At 38.5% G+C, this 14,750-nt stretch overlaps 1 protein-coding gene across 1 annotated transcript in view; it reads right to left on the reverse strand.

Moving 5' to 3' along the window:
* LOC138153195 (uncharacterized) overlaps positions 1-14,750 on the reverse strand; it is a 201,182-nt gene that overhangs the window by 9,436 nt on the left and 176,996 nt on the right. Inside the window, exons 37-44 of the mRNA XM_069077336.1 lie at positions 11,593-11,702; positions 8,841-8,990; positions 7,501-7,554; positions 6,790-6,957; positions 5,516-5,668; positions 5,146-5,277; positions 4,261-4,413; positions 1,794-2,003 (exon numbers count right to left, since the gene is read on the reverse strand). Of these exons, the coding sequence (XP_068933437.1) occupies positions 1,794-2,003; positions 4,261-4,413; positions 5,146-5,277; positions 5,516-5,668; positions 6,790-6,957; positions 7,501-7,554; positions 8,841-8,990; positions 11,593-11,702 (1,130 nt within the window). The remainder of the gene's footprint in view (positions 1-1,793; positions 2,004-4,260; positions 4,414-5,145; positions 5,278-5,515; positions 5,669-6,789; positions 6,958-7,500; positions 7,555-8,840; positions 8,991-11,592; positions 11,703-14,750) is intronic.

Below are 14,750 nucleotides of genomic sequence, written 5' to 3' on the forward strand. Positions count from 1 at the left end.
TGTGTGTGTGTGTGTGTGTGTGTGTGTGTGTGTGTGTGTGTGTGTGTTAATCACACGACTCAGCGGATTCTGTTGCCAAAATTTATCTGAGAAGAATATTTCTAGATTACAGTTTACAACCAGGCCTAGGAACCAATTTTAATTCATTTCCTACAAAACCCGTTGCCTTTTTTTATACGGCCCATTCACACACCGAATGAACCACAGGTTTGTGTTGCTTTTTTCCACCTTGCTCAGACTATTTCACATAGGCAGAATAATTTGCCCTATCTTTGTTCCTACCCTCCTTAAGACTCCACTGAGAATCCACCTGCCTAAACAGAAATAAAGACACTCCTAAGATTTCCAGCATGATTTCATTTAGATACATGCAGTAAAATGAACTGTGTATTTGTAGATATGTTGAATGTTCTTCCATCATCACAAACCATCTCATGGGCAAGGTTTATAGCTAACCCCAGGAGTAATTCAGTTCAACAAACATTAAGTCACTGAGAGATAAGGGGAATTGTCCAGGGTCATAATGATAGTATTCATTAGACGTAGGACTCTGAATTTTTGTCTATTTTGCCATGCTTGTACATTTAATAAATGATCATTGATTGAATTAATGTAATAATTTATATGTATTGTAATTTATGCCTATATTAGGAAAGTGGGTTTAAAAGGTGGGAATTCTTGTTAAAAATTCCTGTTTTGACTGTACCTATTGAGAAAAGTTTATCTATTTCACTATCTAAATAACTTACGTCAATATTAACTAGAAAAAGCTTTGAAGTTGTCATCACTAGTTTGCCCTCCCTTCTAGGATTCTGTATTTCAATTCATAACAGACTTTCAGGATCTAGTTCTTAAGTTTTCTTATTAATATTTAGTCTTATACTATCTTAGTTTTCAAAAAGGAAATAAGAAAATTCCATTTTTCTTCCTAATATCATTTTTATCAATGATAAATTGTCTCCTGTTTGGGGATACCTCTTTTTAAAGCCTTTCCCCCCCTAACTGCTCATTAGTTTTATTCCTAAAATTCACCATCTTTAATTTTTAGAAATATCTTAATTGTTTCTTATTTTTAGCAGTATTGTCCTTCTGATCATCTTCATGGGTGCTCTAAAATCAAAGCTACCAATTTAATTTTATTGTTCTGTTCCTTTTATGATCTCTCACTTTTAATTTCCTTTCCAGCTTAAACTCTTTGGTCTCCCTATAGGGTCTCCATAAATTGATACTCATGGTCTTCTATTATATTTTACTGGTCCTAATTTTGCCACCAATTAACAGTACTATCTTGGGCAAATCGCTTGAACTCCCCATTCTTGTCCAATCCCTTCATTTCTCATGACTCATGATCCTTCCAGACTCCAAATTGTAAGATCTGTGAGCTTTTTATGGTGCTACATATTTTGTACAAGTATATTATCATTCTCTTCTCCCTACCCCTGCTGCCTTTTCTTTAATTTTTGCCTCTATATTTCCTATACTTTTATGGGATTTTCCAAACTACTTACTTTGATTCAGGAATCATAGGATCTGGGTTCATATCTTGGTTTTGATGCTATTTGACCTCAATTTCTTCAACTCTAGAACCAAATGGGTTGAACTAGATAGTCTTTAAGGGTCAGCACTTTTAGCTCTAGACCCATGAGCAAAAGCTCCTGTGAATTTTTTTAATCATTAAATGTGTCAAGGAGCAAAAGAGGGTTATAAGAAAAGTCCAAAGAGCAAAGAAAAATATTCTTGATAATACACCTTAAGGCTCTTTTTAGTGGTCCTCTCCTCTGATTTGAGGTTACCTGTTGGATTTCTTTCTGAATTTTCTTTTGTTGGAGTTGGCCCATCTTAGAAGATCTTTCTGCTTCCTCAGTGAGAAGACAGAGCCGTTGTTCTTTCTTCTCTATGTCCTCCAAGAGTTTCTCCATGCTGGATGTTTTTATTATATCCAACTGCTGCCTATTTAGAGTTTCATGGGTCATTTTGTATTCAAATTCTTTCAACAACTGTTTCTAAATCAGGGAAATACAAATCATGATTGAAAATGGCTGTAAAAATAGTAACTGTGGCCAACTCTGCAGAAAACCTAGAGCTGGTGCATGCCTGCATTTGCTAGTGGGCAGCTGAACAAGGATATACCGTTGGATTCAAAATTCAAGGTGTACATTGAAGGAATTTTATCTCTCTAGTTCACAGGATCATAGATCTCCAGTTCACAAGATGGACCTTCCTGTAGTCTTGTCATTTCATTCAGTCATTATCAGGAGGGCAAAACAATTATTAATTCTGTCACTCAATAATATAGACTCTGAATAAGCATTTGGTGAAAAATAAAATGAAAATTATGTCATGGTAATCAAACACTTGTTCAATTGTTTCATTTGTGTCTCATTCTCCATGACCCCATTTGGGGTTTTAGCAAAGATAGCAGACTAGGGTGATTTGCTATTTCCTTCTCCAGCTCATTTTACAGGGTTAAATGACTTGCTCACCCAGGGTCACACATCTTATTTAAATATGAGACCAGATTTAAATTTAAAAAGATGAATCTTCCTGATTTCAGGCCCTCTCCAGTGCATCACCTAGCTGCCTGCCAATCAAACAGTAGAATAGTAAATATGTAGTATTTAATAGAGACTAGTCTACCTTCAAAATTCCAGAAGCTGACAGCTATATGTAGGTGAAATTAGAGTTTAAACTTTATAATGAATATCATATGCTCCTATTTTCAGTAATCAACAAGCATTTATTAGGCACTGTGATAGGTATGGGGGATGAAAAGACAAATGAAACAGTCCTTACCCTCATAAAACTTATATTCTATAGAAGACAACATGTATACATATAAGTGCAAAATAAATATGTACAGAGCAAATACAAGGTAATTTTTAGGAAGGAGCAGCTGGGTATATGAGGTATAATCTCATGTAGTCTTTGAGCTAAACTTTGGAGGGAACTTGGGATTCTAAGAAACAGAGGACAACAGAGCATGTATGGGGTTTTGAGAAGTATGCAGGTGTGGGTGGGGTATGCGCAAAAATACAGAAATGGGAAGTGGAATGTCTGGAGTGAAGAACAGAAGGAAGGCTGCTTTGGCTGACCCAGAGAGTGCATAAATAACGCAAAGAAGGCAGCATTTTATGGAAATCGGGATGATGCACTCACTGTCCTCAGCAGCAGGAGAGCATGAAGGACTGGGAGTGTTCATCTTGGCTCTGCTTCTAAGTCTCTGAAAAACTCTGCAAGTCAGGTTCTTGTTACAATAAAAAAAAAGAGTGAAAATCTACATCTGCAAAATTTCATGATTGGCAATGGTAAGTACTATGCAGTCAACTCAATTTCCATAGTTAAAGGGATAGCCAAAATGTCTGACACAAAAATGGCTACTTCTCTTTGGCTGCGTTTTTCTACTGACATTTTAAACATAGGTATGCCTAGTGTATCAGAAAGTTGTTTGTTTGTTCTTAACACTTATTAGCTCCTATTTATATATAGCCATTTAAGGTTTACAGAGTGTTTTCCTCACAATAACACTGTGAGGTAGGTCTGGTAAGTTACAGTATCATCATTTGGCAAAGAAGGAGACTGTCACTCAAAGGTCAAATGACTTGCCCAAAGTCACACAGCTAGTATGTGTGATCTCCCAACTTCAAGGGCATCATTCTTTCCGCCATTCTACTGTTATTTAAACCAAAATGCTGAAACAGCCCTATAAGGAATGGACTCAAAGGGCTATAATATAAAGTTGTTCAACTCCTTATCTTGTCCCACTCATTGCTTCATGTCCAGGATAGATAGAATCACTTCTCAGATGGGAATGCCTAAAGTTCAGCTGCTTTCTCAAAGTTTGACTTATTGCTTATTATTCCTTCCCTGGGCTTTTTTTTTTTTTTTGGTGAGGGGTAGAAAAGAAGGGAAATCCCAGTATAGTAATTCTTTTTGGCCAAATAGTTGGAATAAGGGATGAGTGCCTTGCATTCATAATTCCTCTCTGGGTCAGAAGTAGAAAAGGAGAGAGATGAAGGAATGAGAGTACCTGGGTATTCATCCTCCTTCATGCTATTTCTCTAATGCTAAATACCGTCATTGATCATGTTGTTATAGGACCTTATAGTATGCTGTGTAGTTCAGATTGATTTGGTATGATGATGCTTTCTGGATGAAGCATAAGTATCCTAAAATGTCAGAATCAGAGGATACCTTAAGAAGTCATTTAATCTAGCTCCAGGCTGAGGCTCCCAGAGGGGCATGTGACAGAGTCCTAGGTACCTGCTTGTCAAGCTGCTTCTCCATCTTCAAATTCTCTGCTTGAGATTTGGCCAGAGCCTTCCTTAAAGCCAGTAATTGTTGCTGTAGTAAAATACTCTTGTGTTCGGCCATTATCTTGATTCTCAAATATTTCTTTTTACTTTGTGTAGCTTCCTATCAATCACCAAACAGATGGTAAGGAAATTTCATTTCAGTATTTTTATTTTTCACAAGTTTCTTAATCTTTGTCTCTTTGTGGGTCTGTAGAAACGCTTCATGTTTCTAGTTCTCAGTATTTACTCTCAGAGCCTGTTTCCAGAGTGTGTAGTGACACAGAAAAGGATCAATGAGAAATGTGTCAAAATAGTAAATGGAAATATCCCCAAGTCACTATCAATTTTTATTTTGAATTCAGAGTCCTTTAGAAGATTTTTGTCATTGTTGTAATTTTACTTTCTTCATAAAAGGACACAGATGAAGCCACTTGAGAAAATAGCATGTGTTGACAACTTTTTTTGACAAATAACCTGCTAAACCACTGCTAAAATCTCTCCATGAATTTCTTCTTTTCTTATCATTTCCATGCATCCTCTTCACACTCTGATATCAAATTCTCCAATCTTCTCTCCCTATTATTTGCTGCCTATTGTTCCTTTCCCATTTCTTCCAAGACAATGACATTTAGTAGGTTTTGCATCTTCCTTCCCTCTACAATTTGAGGCCAGGAGATTACTCCTGCACTCATCAGACTTCCTTCAACCAGACTACTGACTTCTACAGAAAAAAAACCTTGCCTACATTGAGTTGGTAGCATGACACCTATGGCAGGTATCATGGAACCAAAAAGGCAATTGATGCTTCATCTACTGTAATTTTTTTTGAGCTTTCTTGCTCTGGCTTGCTCACCTTCTCTGCGTTTCTTAGTTGTCTCTGGAGCTGCTCCTGCTGTACAGTTAGTTTCCAGTGGCATATGGTCTTCGCCTTGCACACCAGCTCCTCCAGTCGACTGTTTTCCTCCTGTAGGGCCTGAAGCTGCTCCTGCAAATGAAGGGACATGGTTCCTATTCATTTCAGGAAGTCTTGATTTTTAACTTTCAGCAACAGACACAGACCTTCCCCAAGAGGACTGTCATGGTTATGCATTCAGGGCTGAGTAAATAGTGAATGCCATGCTTTTGGAGGAAATACAGGCAAAAGGAACCCAAATGAGACAAATAGAGTGAGCTGCAGAGACAAACACTGGGATGAAATCCTTGCGCTAAATGAAATCACTTACTTTGGCTAAGTTTTCTTTCAATCCATTAGCAACTTTGCTGGAGCCAATTTTTTTCTTCAGATCAATCATACTGTCAACCCCTTCTCTTCTCACTTCACTGATGAGATCACACACTTTCCGGTTCATTTTAAGCTGATGCTCATCCAATTTCTCCTGCCGAGCAAAAAGTGGTTAATAATATATAGCAGCAGCTGGGGATCAGAGGGGTATCTGGCCTTCCCTAGTCTGAATTTTAAATAATGATTTCAGCCAAAAGGCATAATTCATAAAGCATTTTGTATTGTTGTGCGCGAGCTAGAGAGCCTGGAGCTTTAAAATTAATCAGATTTAGACTGAGAATTGGCAAGAATCTTAAAGACCAGCTCATCAAACCCCTCCATTTTGCAGGAGAGAACCCAGAATCAAAAGTTACATAGAGATTAAGTGACGGAGCCAGGAGTCAAGTCCCCTAATACGGGATCCAGGGCTCTTTTCACTGAACCATTGCAATTTCCTTTTGGCAAAATGTGCCTTTCTGGTTCAGAGTAATCAGTTGAGAAAGTTGCTTATGATTACTGAAGGTTGCCTGGTATTTTGTGTCTGTAAGACTGGCAATTTAGCTTTGCTATACATAGGCTATGTTCACATGCTGAAGTTTGACCCATTCAAAAGCACTTCTATGGACCAGTTATGCCAGACTTGACCAAGAGGCAATATACTGAATATTTCCAGTGGCCCTCTTAGCAATGAGAAAGCAGAGAAAGACACCACTTCATAGAAGATTGATAGTGGGGGAGGCTAGGTGGCGCAGTGAATAGAGCACCGGCCCTGGAGTCAGGAGGACCTGAGTTCAAATGTGGCCTCAGATACTTAACACAAAAACTAGCCGTGTGACCTTGGGCAAGTCACTCAACCCCAACTGCCCTCCAAAAAAGAAAACAACAGAAGATTGATAGTGTAAACAACGTTAAAAAACAACAAAAAACTTAACTTGGGGGGGGGGTGTCTTTATGTCCCCAATGTCTGACCCAAAAGTAGGTGCTTAATAAACACTTATTGACTGATTGATCTAAATAAAGGGACATTTGTGTTTTAAAACAAAAAAAGGCTCATTATAGGAAATAATATTGTTGATCTCTGGGAAATAGATTTAGGGAATAGTGTATTATTAGGCCTAAAATTCTATTCATTTAGAACCTTTCACTGCAGATAATTCATCTGGGCACTACACTACACCTGAATTGACATAAGGAAATCACTCAAAAATTGTTATTTAGGACCTAGGATATACCTACTTTGATGTGTAAACAGGTCGAAAATAAGGCTCGAACTAAGGCTTCATATTCCTCTTGGACTTCTTTTCTTATTTTTTCCTTGAGGATGAGACTCTCATCTTCTAGATCTGTGAGTCTGGCTCTGAGAGCAGTGATTTCCAAGATCATATCCTGCACCAGCTCTGCTACCTAGCACAGGACATTTCAAAAAAGGACAATGGCTTAGAAATGCCCAACAACAGCGACCAATTAATTTACACAGGGCTGTTTTGTGAACCACAGAAACCAGAGACCTAAACGACCTCATGAAAACCATCTTTTGAAATTTGAATGAACAGGGAGAATTTCCAGTTGTGTAAGATGCCAGAAGGAGCTAAGATTACATCAACTGGAGACCAAAATAACCAACCAGTTCAGTGATTTTATAGGAGCTGTGACTTTGTCTTTCTTTTTTAGTGTGTGCACCTCTAAATTGTTTTTCAACTCCTCAGGTCAAATATACACTAACCTATGTAGTTAGGAAGCCTGCTCCAATGAGTGTCACTTGCAGAAGCAAAAGATGACCTGCTGTGAGTATTTCTCCAAATTTTCTAGGTTACCAAATGCTATTGCATCATTTTCTGGTGGTCACGTGGGAGTCTAGGGTCCAACGTGGCATAACTGTACTCAAAAATACCTATTACAGGCCAACCCAGAGAGAAGAGAAATGGAGTTGAGTGGCATCTAACCAACCTGATGAATATTTTCTTCAGGTGAACTTTGAGCTGTTCTTACTGCATTTAATTCCTGGAATCCAAACAACAACAAACAAGTAAAACATCAGGGCAAGAATGTAAAGGTTTGAAGAGGCCTCAAAGGTCACTGAGCTCAAGGATCTGTAAGATGAAAAAGCTGTAAAATATTGGGGTTGGTCTTTAAAAAAAAAAGATAGGACTTATATAGCGTGTTAAGGTTTGAAAAGCACTGCACAAATATTATCTCATTTTATTTTTTACAATAACCCTGAGAGGTAGGCAGGTCATGGTTGAAAGACTTGCCCAGGGTCACATAAACAGTGCCTGAGGCTGGATTTGAAATAAGGTCTTCTTGACTCCAAGTCAAGGGCTCTATCCACTGTGCCATCTCGTTGCCTATCTGCTATCTAGTTGTTCAAAGGCTTCTTCCACCTTCAGATCTATGAGCCTATGAACCTAACCTGAGGCCCAGAGAAAGAAAACCAAATAACCAAGACTATAGAGTTACTCAGCAGCTGAGCTAAGACTAGAACTCATGTCTCCTAACTCCCAAGTTTATTGTTTTTTCATTATACCAAACAGGTCCTTCCCATAAGCTTTCCCACCACAATGGACCTCAGCAGAATGTACCAAGTGATAAAAAAAAAAAGAGGTTTTCAGAGCATGAATCCTGAGAGCAGAGTAATACCAAAGTTCATAGGATCTTAGCTTTGGAGCTGAGAGGGACCTAAGAGGTGATCACAGGTATTTAGTAGCTCAACTGGTACTTTAACCCAGGGCTTCTAACCCCAAGTCCAAAACATGGGCATTTTTCTGAAGGGTTCAGTATTTCCTGAGGTGGAGTGGGGATAGCAATTCTACCCTTTACTTCTTTTTTTAAACATTATTATTATTTTGCTTTTTGGGGGGAGGGCAGTTGGGGTTAAGTGACTTGCCCAAGGTCACACGGCTAGGCTTTTCTTGTGTTTAAGTGTCTGAGGCTGGATTTGAACCCCAGGTCCTCCTGACTCCAGGGCCAGTGCTCTATTCATTGTGCCACCTAGCCACCCCTACCCTTCACTTCTGCTCTTTTTCACAACCTAACACTTTCTTCTCACTCTGTTACCATGAGCCCATTCCAAGTAACCCCAGTATTAATGGTATGCAGTATTGACTGTGCAGCATAGAGCCCCAGGATTTAAAGGAAACAGATCTACTAAAAAGCAGTATGGAAATGGGATTCAGTGCCAGTCAATTCACTGCAGAAAAGTCACTCAGCTATCTCGGCTTTTGCAAGCTAATATGCGGCTTCTTCAAGCCTCTTTCCAAGACATGGCCCTTCCATTCCCAAGAATATACTTGTTCCTTCTGGTAGAGCATCTGATTGGCTTGCTGCAACAAATTTTCATAAAACATGGAATAGGTCTTGAAGTTGCTGTGTTCTCTGGCCATCACATCACAACCCAGAGAAAGGAGACAAGTTTCTAAGTGGTCTTTCTTAAAAGTGATCTGTAAAAGAAATAGATAATTGGCATCTATGAACCCAAGTCTCAAAATACTCATCACTGGGGAACATGGCAATGGTACTTACTCTTGGTCCTGCTTCTCATGTTTCCCCTCTAGAAGCTTCTAGACTCAGATCTGGCCCACCAAGCTTCCTCCTGAACCCCGACGCCTACTTTCCCCTTCACTCTCTTTCTCTGTGAGATCTGTAGTGCTTTTGAAAAAGACATTAGCCCATAGAAGGAGAGCCAAAACCTCAAAAGCAGCCTTAGCTCTTGCCCTGGAGAAAAATGGGAACTGCAGATGGAAAATGTGTCTGAACCACCTAGGCTTATTAATAAATCTTATATGTCACATACTGTGCTAAGCTCTTGGAAGTCCAAAAGGAAGCAAAAGAGAGTCCCTGCCCTCAAGGAGCTCACAGTCCAATAGGCGTGTTTATAACAAGCCCCACCTCTAACTTTTAAAATGTGGGGTTTTAATTCACTATTTGAAATCAGGACAATATCCTGGTATGGCTGGCAATCTATTTAGGCAGGGTTATCCAAGTCAAATGCTATATAGCAACGTCCATAGCAGCAGCTGCGGCCACTCCTGCCACTCCTGCCACCACTCCTCCATCTCCTCCTCCTCCGGAATGTGGTATGATCCAGGCCTCTTCACATTACCTCCAGCAATACAGTCACATAAAATCTTGAGTGGGAAGATGCATTTCACTTTTTCCTTTAAAAAATCTTTCATTAATGCTAAGTACCAAGATCCTTGTATAGGATGTACCCCTCAAATCTTAGAGAAGTTTTTTTTTTTTTTTTTAAGCAATCAGGGTTAAGTAACTTGCTCAAGGTTACATGGCCAGTTAATTCTGGGTGTGGTGCTGAGTGTCTGAGCCCGGGATTCGATCTCCAGGTCTTCTCAACACTGGAGCCGGTGCTCTTACTTGCTGTGCTACCTGGCCGCCCCTCTTAGAGAAGTTTTGAGTCTCTTAAAACTGCTCTAAGACTTTTGGGGACACTCTGTATTTTAAACTCTAGCCTAGAAATTAAAATTCCATTCCAACATGATCTTCTTAGCCAGAAGTTACTCCCCAAATCCGCCTGAATCCCATTCCTTCATTTTGCAGTGGTGATGAAAACACTACCTGTGACCACAAGGCCTTCTGTTTTGCCTGGGGCTTAATAATACAGGTATTATTATTCCCATTTTACAGATAAGAAATCAGGGCTGAGAGAATAAGTGACTTGTATATGGTTATATATAACTATTAAGTGTCAGAGGCAAAATTTGGACCCACATTCTCACTTGACACCAAGCCTAACCTTTCCCTGGCTATATACTGTGCTGTTTATCTAAATCTCTGTAAACTTTACCCCCAATTTCTACATTTTTCCTGGTGGTATCATTTGTCTTGATGTAAATCTTCAAAAGTAGATATGGGATGTCAAGTTTGCCAACTCTTGGAAAGTGCCTGAGAAAGACAACAGACCTCTATGTTTGACCAGTTACTTATTAATGGTAATAGTTACTAGTCCAGAATAGGTTTTGCTAAGTAATAATTTTTGCTAATTTCAAAGGAAAGTGAAGTCAGTGCCTTGCTTTTACACACACACACACACACACACACACACACACACACACACACACACACAAATAGAAATTGCTTCCAATTTTTCCAGTAAGTAAAATATGTAAGTCATGGGGCGGCTGGGTGGCTCCGTGAATAGAGCACTGGCCCTGGAGTCAGGAGGACCTGAGTTCAAATTTGACCTCAGACACTTAATCCTTACTACCTGTGTGATTGTGTGCAAGTCACTTAACCCCAATTGCCCACCAAAAAGAAAAAAATAAATATGTAAGTCACTGAGCCTCAGTTTTCTCATCTGTAAAATGGAAGATAATAGTAATAACCGTAGTACATTTCAAATAAGATAAGATATGTAAAGTACTTGACAAACTTTAAAGTGTTCTCTAAATGCCAGTTATATCTTTATGCATAAATTTCCCGCAAATGAGGGATGCATACCTTTTTGGAGGGGGGAAGGCAGTGCAATTGGGGTTAAGTGACTTGGCCCAAGGTCACATGGCTAGTAAGTATTAAGTGCCTGAGGGCAGATTTGAACTCAGGTCCTCCTGACTCCAGGGCCAGTGCTCTATTCACTGAGACACCTAGCCACCAATGATGAATACCTTCTTAATGTCCTGCTATTTAATTTGTCAGTGATTCCAAAGGCTTTAATATGTATAGTGACTCAATGTACAAATACCCTCTCTCACCCCACCTTTCTCCACTAAGTCTTCTGAAACAGGACAGCACATTTTACCAAAAAGAAGCCTGCTCAAACCTCTGAAATCTGTGTTTAGTTACAAAAACTTGATCAAATCTGAAACTGGTCAACATGTCATCAATTTTTACCCATTTTTGGGGTTAAAAATGGAATATTTAAAATAGAAAAAAATAAACACCTTCTTCCCCTGCCCCCGAATGAGGGTCATTTGATTGTTTTGATACAGATCAACCTCATTATCAATACCTTTCTTCAAGGACAAAATATAATGTTAATTTAAGTATCGAAGTGGAGAAGGGAGGAGGTCACTGTAAGTGAATACATACCTCTAGCTCTCCATCTTGGTAACTTTCCATTAACCGCTGCATAAAAATTTCAACTATTTGTGGCCTTACAATGGACACATTTTCTTTCATAACTTGGTGTTTCCAAAGCTCTAAGGAGGAAAAATATAACCCCCCCAAAAAAAGCCATCATTGTCAATAAAAATCAAACAAAGCATTTCTCCATTAAATAGTAACAATACAGGTACTATCTTCTCGAAGGCAGTGAATGCAGATCACAATGACAAGATGATTTAGCCTTCTATCCTCAGTATAGTATCTTGAATGTTATATGTACTTAAATGGTTGTTGAAATGAACTGGAATTTTTTGGGGGGAGGAAGCGCTGGCCTTTAGGAAATAGGTCTTTTATTCCAGTGAAAATTTAATATTCCCCTGGCTCAAGATACGGAAATTGTGAATTGTATATATACTCTTTTTGACTACTACAGAAGTGAAATGAGACTATCTGTCCTCCTCATGGCATAATGGATAGAGTGTTGGACTTGGAAGCTCTGGGTTCAGATCCTGTTTCTGAGATTTATTGTGTGACCAACAATCACTTAACCTTTTTAAATTAAATCTCAGGAGACTTCCTAAAGACTTCTCTACTAAATTATATACAGGTTTCAATCTGAGATGTGTGAGTAGAGAAAGTTTCCACACTGAAGAAACTTCAGATTCTTGATGCACTTATGTATATGTCCATATACACCTACATTTCTTTTTTTAAAAATTAAATTATTTATTTTTAGTTTTTAGCAATCACTTCCATAAGTTTTCCATTCTCTCCCCCCTCCCTGCAAGATGGCATGTAATCTCATATGGGCTCTACACATATATTCCTATTAAACACATTTACACATTAATCATGTTGCATAGAAGAATTATAATGAATGAGAAAAACCATGAGAAAGAAAAAATAAGACAAAACAAAAAAGAAAATAGTTGTCTTCATTCTGCATTCTGACTCCATAGTTCTTTCTCTGGGTATGACTGGCATTTTCCATCATGTGTTCTTTGGAATTGTTTTAGGTCCTTGCATTGCTGAGAAAAGCTAAGTCTATCAAAATAAGTCCTTGCATGCTGTGGCTGTTATTGTGTACAGTGTTCTCCTGGTTCTGCTTCCCTCACTCAGCATCAGTTCATATAAGTCTTTCCAGATTTCTCTGAAGTCTGAGTGTTCATCATTTCTTATAGAATAATAGTATTCCATTACATTCATATACCATGACTTGTTTAGCCATTCTCCAATTGATGGGCATCCCTTCAATTTCCAGTTCTTGGCCACCACAAAAAGAGCTGCTATATTTTTGTACGTGTGGGTCCTTTTCCCATTTTTATCATCTCTTTGGGATATAGCCCTAGAACACACCTACATTTCTTTTAAAAATTATTTTGAACCACATAATTTTGATAGAAATGGGCAACTCTCATTCTTACCCATGGAATCATCTTGGAGATTAAGTGTAAAAAGGTTAAATAATTGATTTTATGCAAGAAGAAGGGGAAAGAGAATAGAAAGAGATAAAGGAGGTCATAACCAGTATCTTGGAGTTAGTGATTTTTATCAGTGCAGGTCCTTTCTATGCTGACATAAATGGCAATCCTTTTTCATCTAAGTAAAGAGTCTTCATGAGTTTCTGTGGTTAAAACATCGTCACCTGTAGGCCAGCCCTTTGTTGATGAAGCTTTTAGAACCTGTTGAGGCTGGTCCTTAGACAAGACATTTCATCCTTAAAGACTTTCCAATTTGATAAGCCAACTCCCCCAAGTTTAAATTCTACTGACAAAGCCTTTAAAATTCATGGTCACCTCCATTTAAGAAAGGGTTATGGAATTGGACATTCATGGAGGAATAGATGATTTTCCAGTTAAAAAGTATGGGTTTTATGCTAAATAGGAGAAATTCACAGAAACAGGGGAACATTTGTATGACATAATGTAGAGTTAAATAAGAAGACCCATGGGAAAAAATATACACAATGAATATAACAAAATAAGTAAAGAGAATATCAAAACAAATAACTCTGAAAATTTGTTTTTAAATAAATTTTCATCGATCTTCTTTTATTTTTATATTGTTTAAATTTCTCTCAGTATTCCTTTTCCTGCCCCTCTCAGAAAAGTCATGTCATATGACAAAAGAATTAATTTTTTTTAAAAAAGCAAAAACAGGAAAAAATCAGCAAAACACATCAATTAGAATTTTTCAGACGCTTAACACAAAACTAGCCATGTGACCATGGGCAAGTCACTTAACCCCAATTGCCCTGCCTTCCCCTCTCCAAAAAAAGAATTGTGGGTTTTTACTAATAGCCTTTAGGGCATTGTCATATTATACCAATTTGCTGGGGCTGACCTACTCCCTCTGCATGTCCCCCTGGAGGTCTTGTGAAGGGTCAGTCAATTAATAGGGTTTTATTAAGGGTCCACTATCCTAGGCACTGTTATAGGGATTGGAAGGGGATGCAAAGACAAAAGCAAAACAATCCTATTCTCAAGGACCTCATATTCCAATGAGGGAGACAGACTGTATGGATGGCAGTATATAAAGAACAAATATAAAATAGATAGATACTTAGTAAGTTGGGTATGGGGAAGGAACCAGCAGGCCAGGTGGAAGAGCTTTGGGGATAGTAGCAAAGACTCCATGAAGAAAGTGGTGCTTGGCCTGAGTCTTAAAGTAAACTAGATATCCCAAGAGGCAAGGAGTGCATACCAGGCAAGGGGTTCAGCCAGTGCAAAGACAAGGCGATGGGAAATGGAATATTGTATCAAATGAGATACTGCTGCAATGTGCTTAGCACAGGGTCTGGCACTTAGTGAGTGCTTAATAAATGTTTATTCCCTTCTCTTTGTATGTAAGGAATAGCAGATTAAAGTTTGGCTGGATTGTAAAATTCATGAAGAGGAATAATGAAAAATAAAACTGGAAAAGCAGGAAGGAGCCAAGTTTTAAAAATCTTCTAATAATAATAATTATTATTATATAGCACCTACTATGTGCTGGACACTATGCTAAGTGCTTTACAGAATGTTATCCTTGTAATAACCCTGAGAGATGAGTGTTGTTATCATCCCCAATGAGCATTTATATTGTGCCTACTGTATGCCAGGCACTGTGCTAATGCTTGACAAATATCACACCTATCCTCACAA

This window comes from Petaurus breviceps, unplaced genomic scaffold (genome assembly GCF_028583685.1).
Source record: "Petaurus breviceps papuanus isolate PSGF00001 unplaced genomic scaffold, PetGlider_PUasm1.0 90977, whole genome shotgun sequence".
NCBI lineage: Eukaryota > Metazoa > Chordata > Mammalia > Diprotodontia > Petauridae > Petaurus > Petaurus breviceps.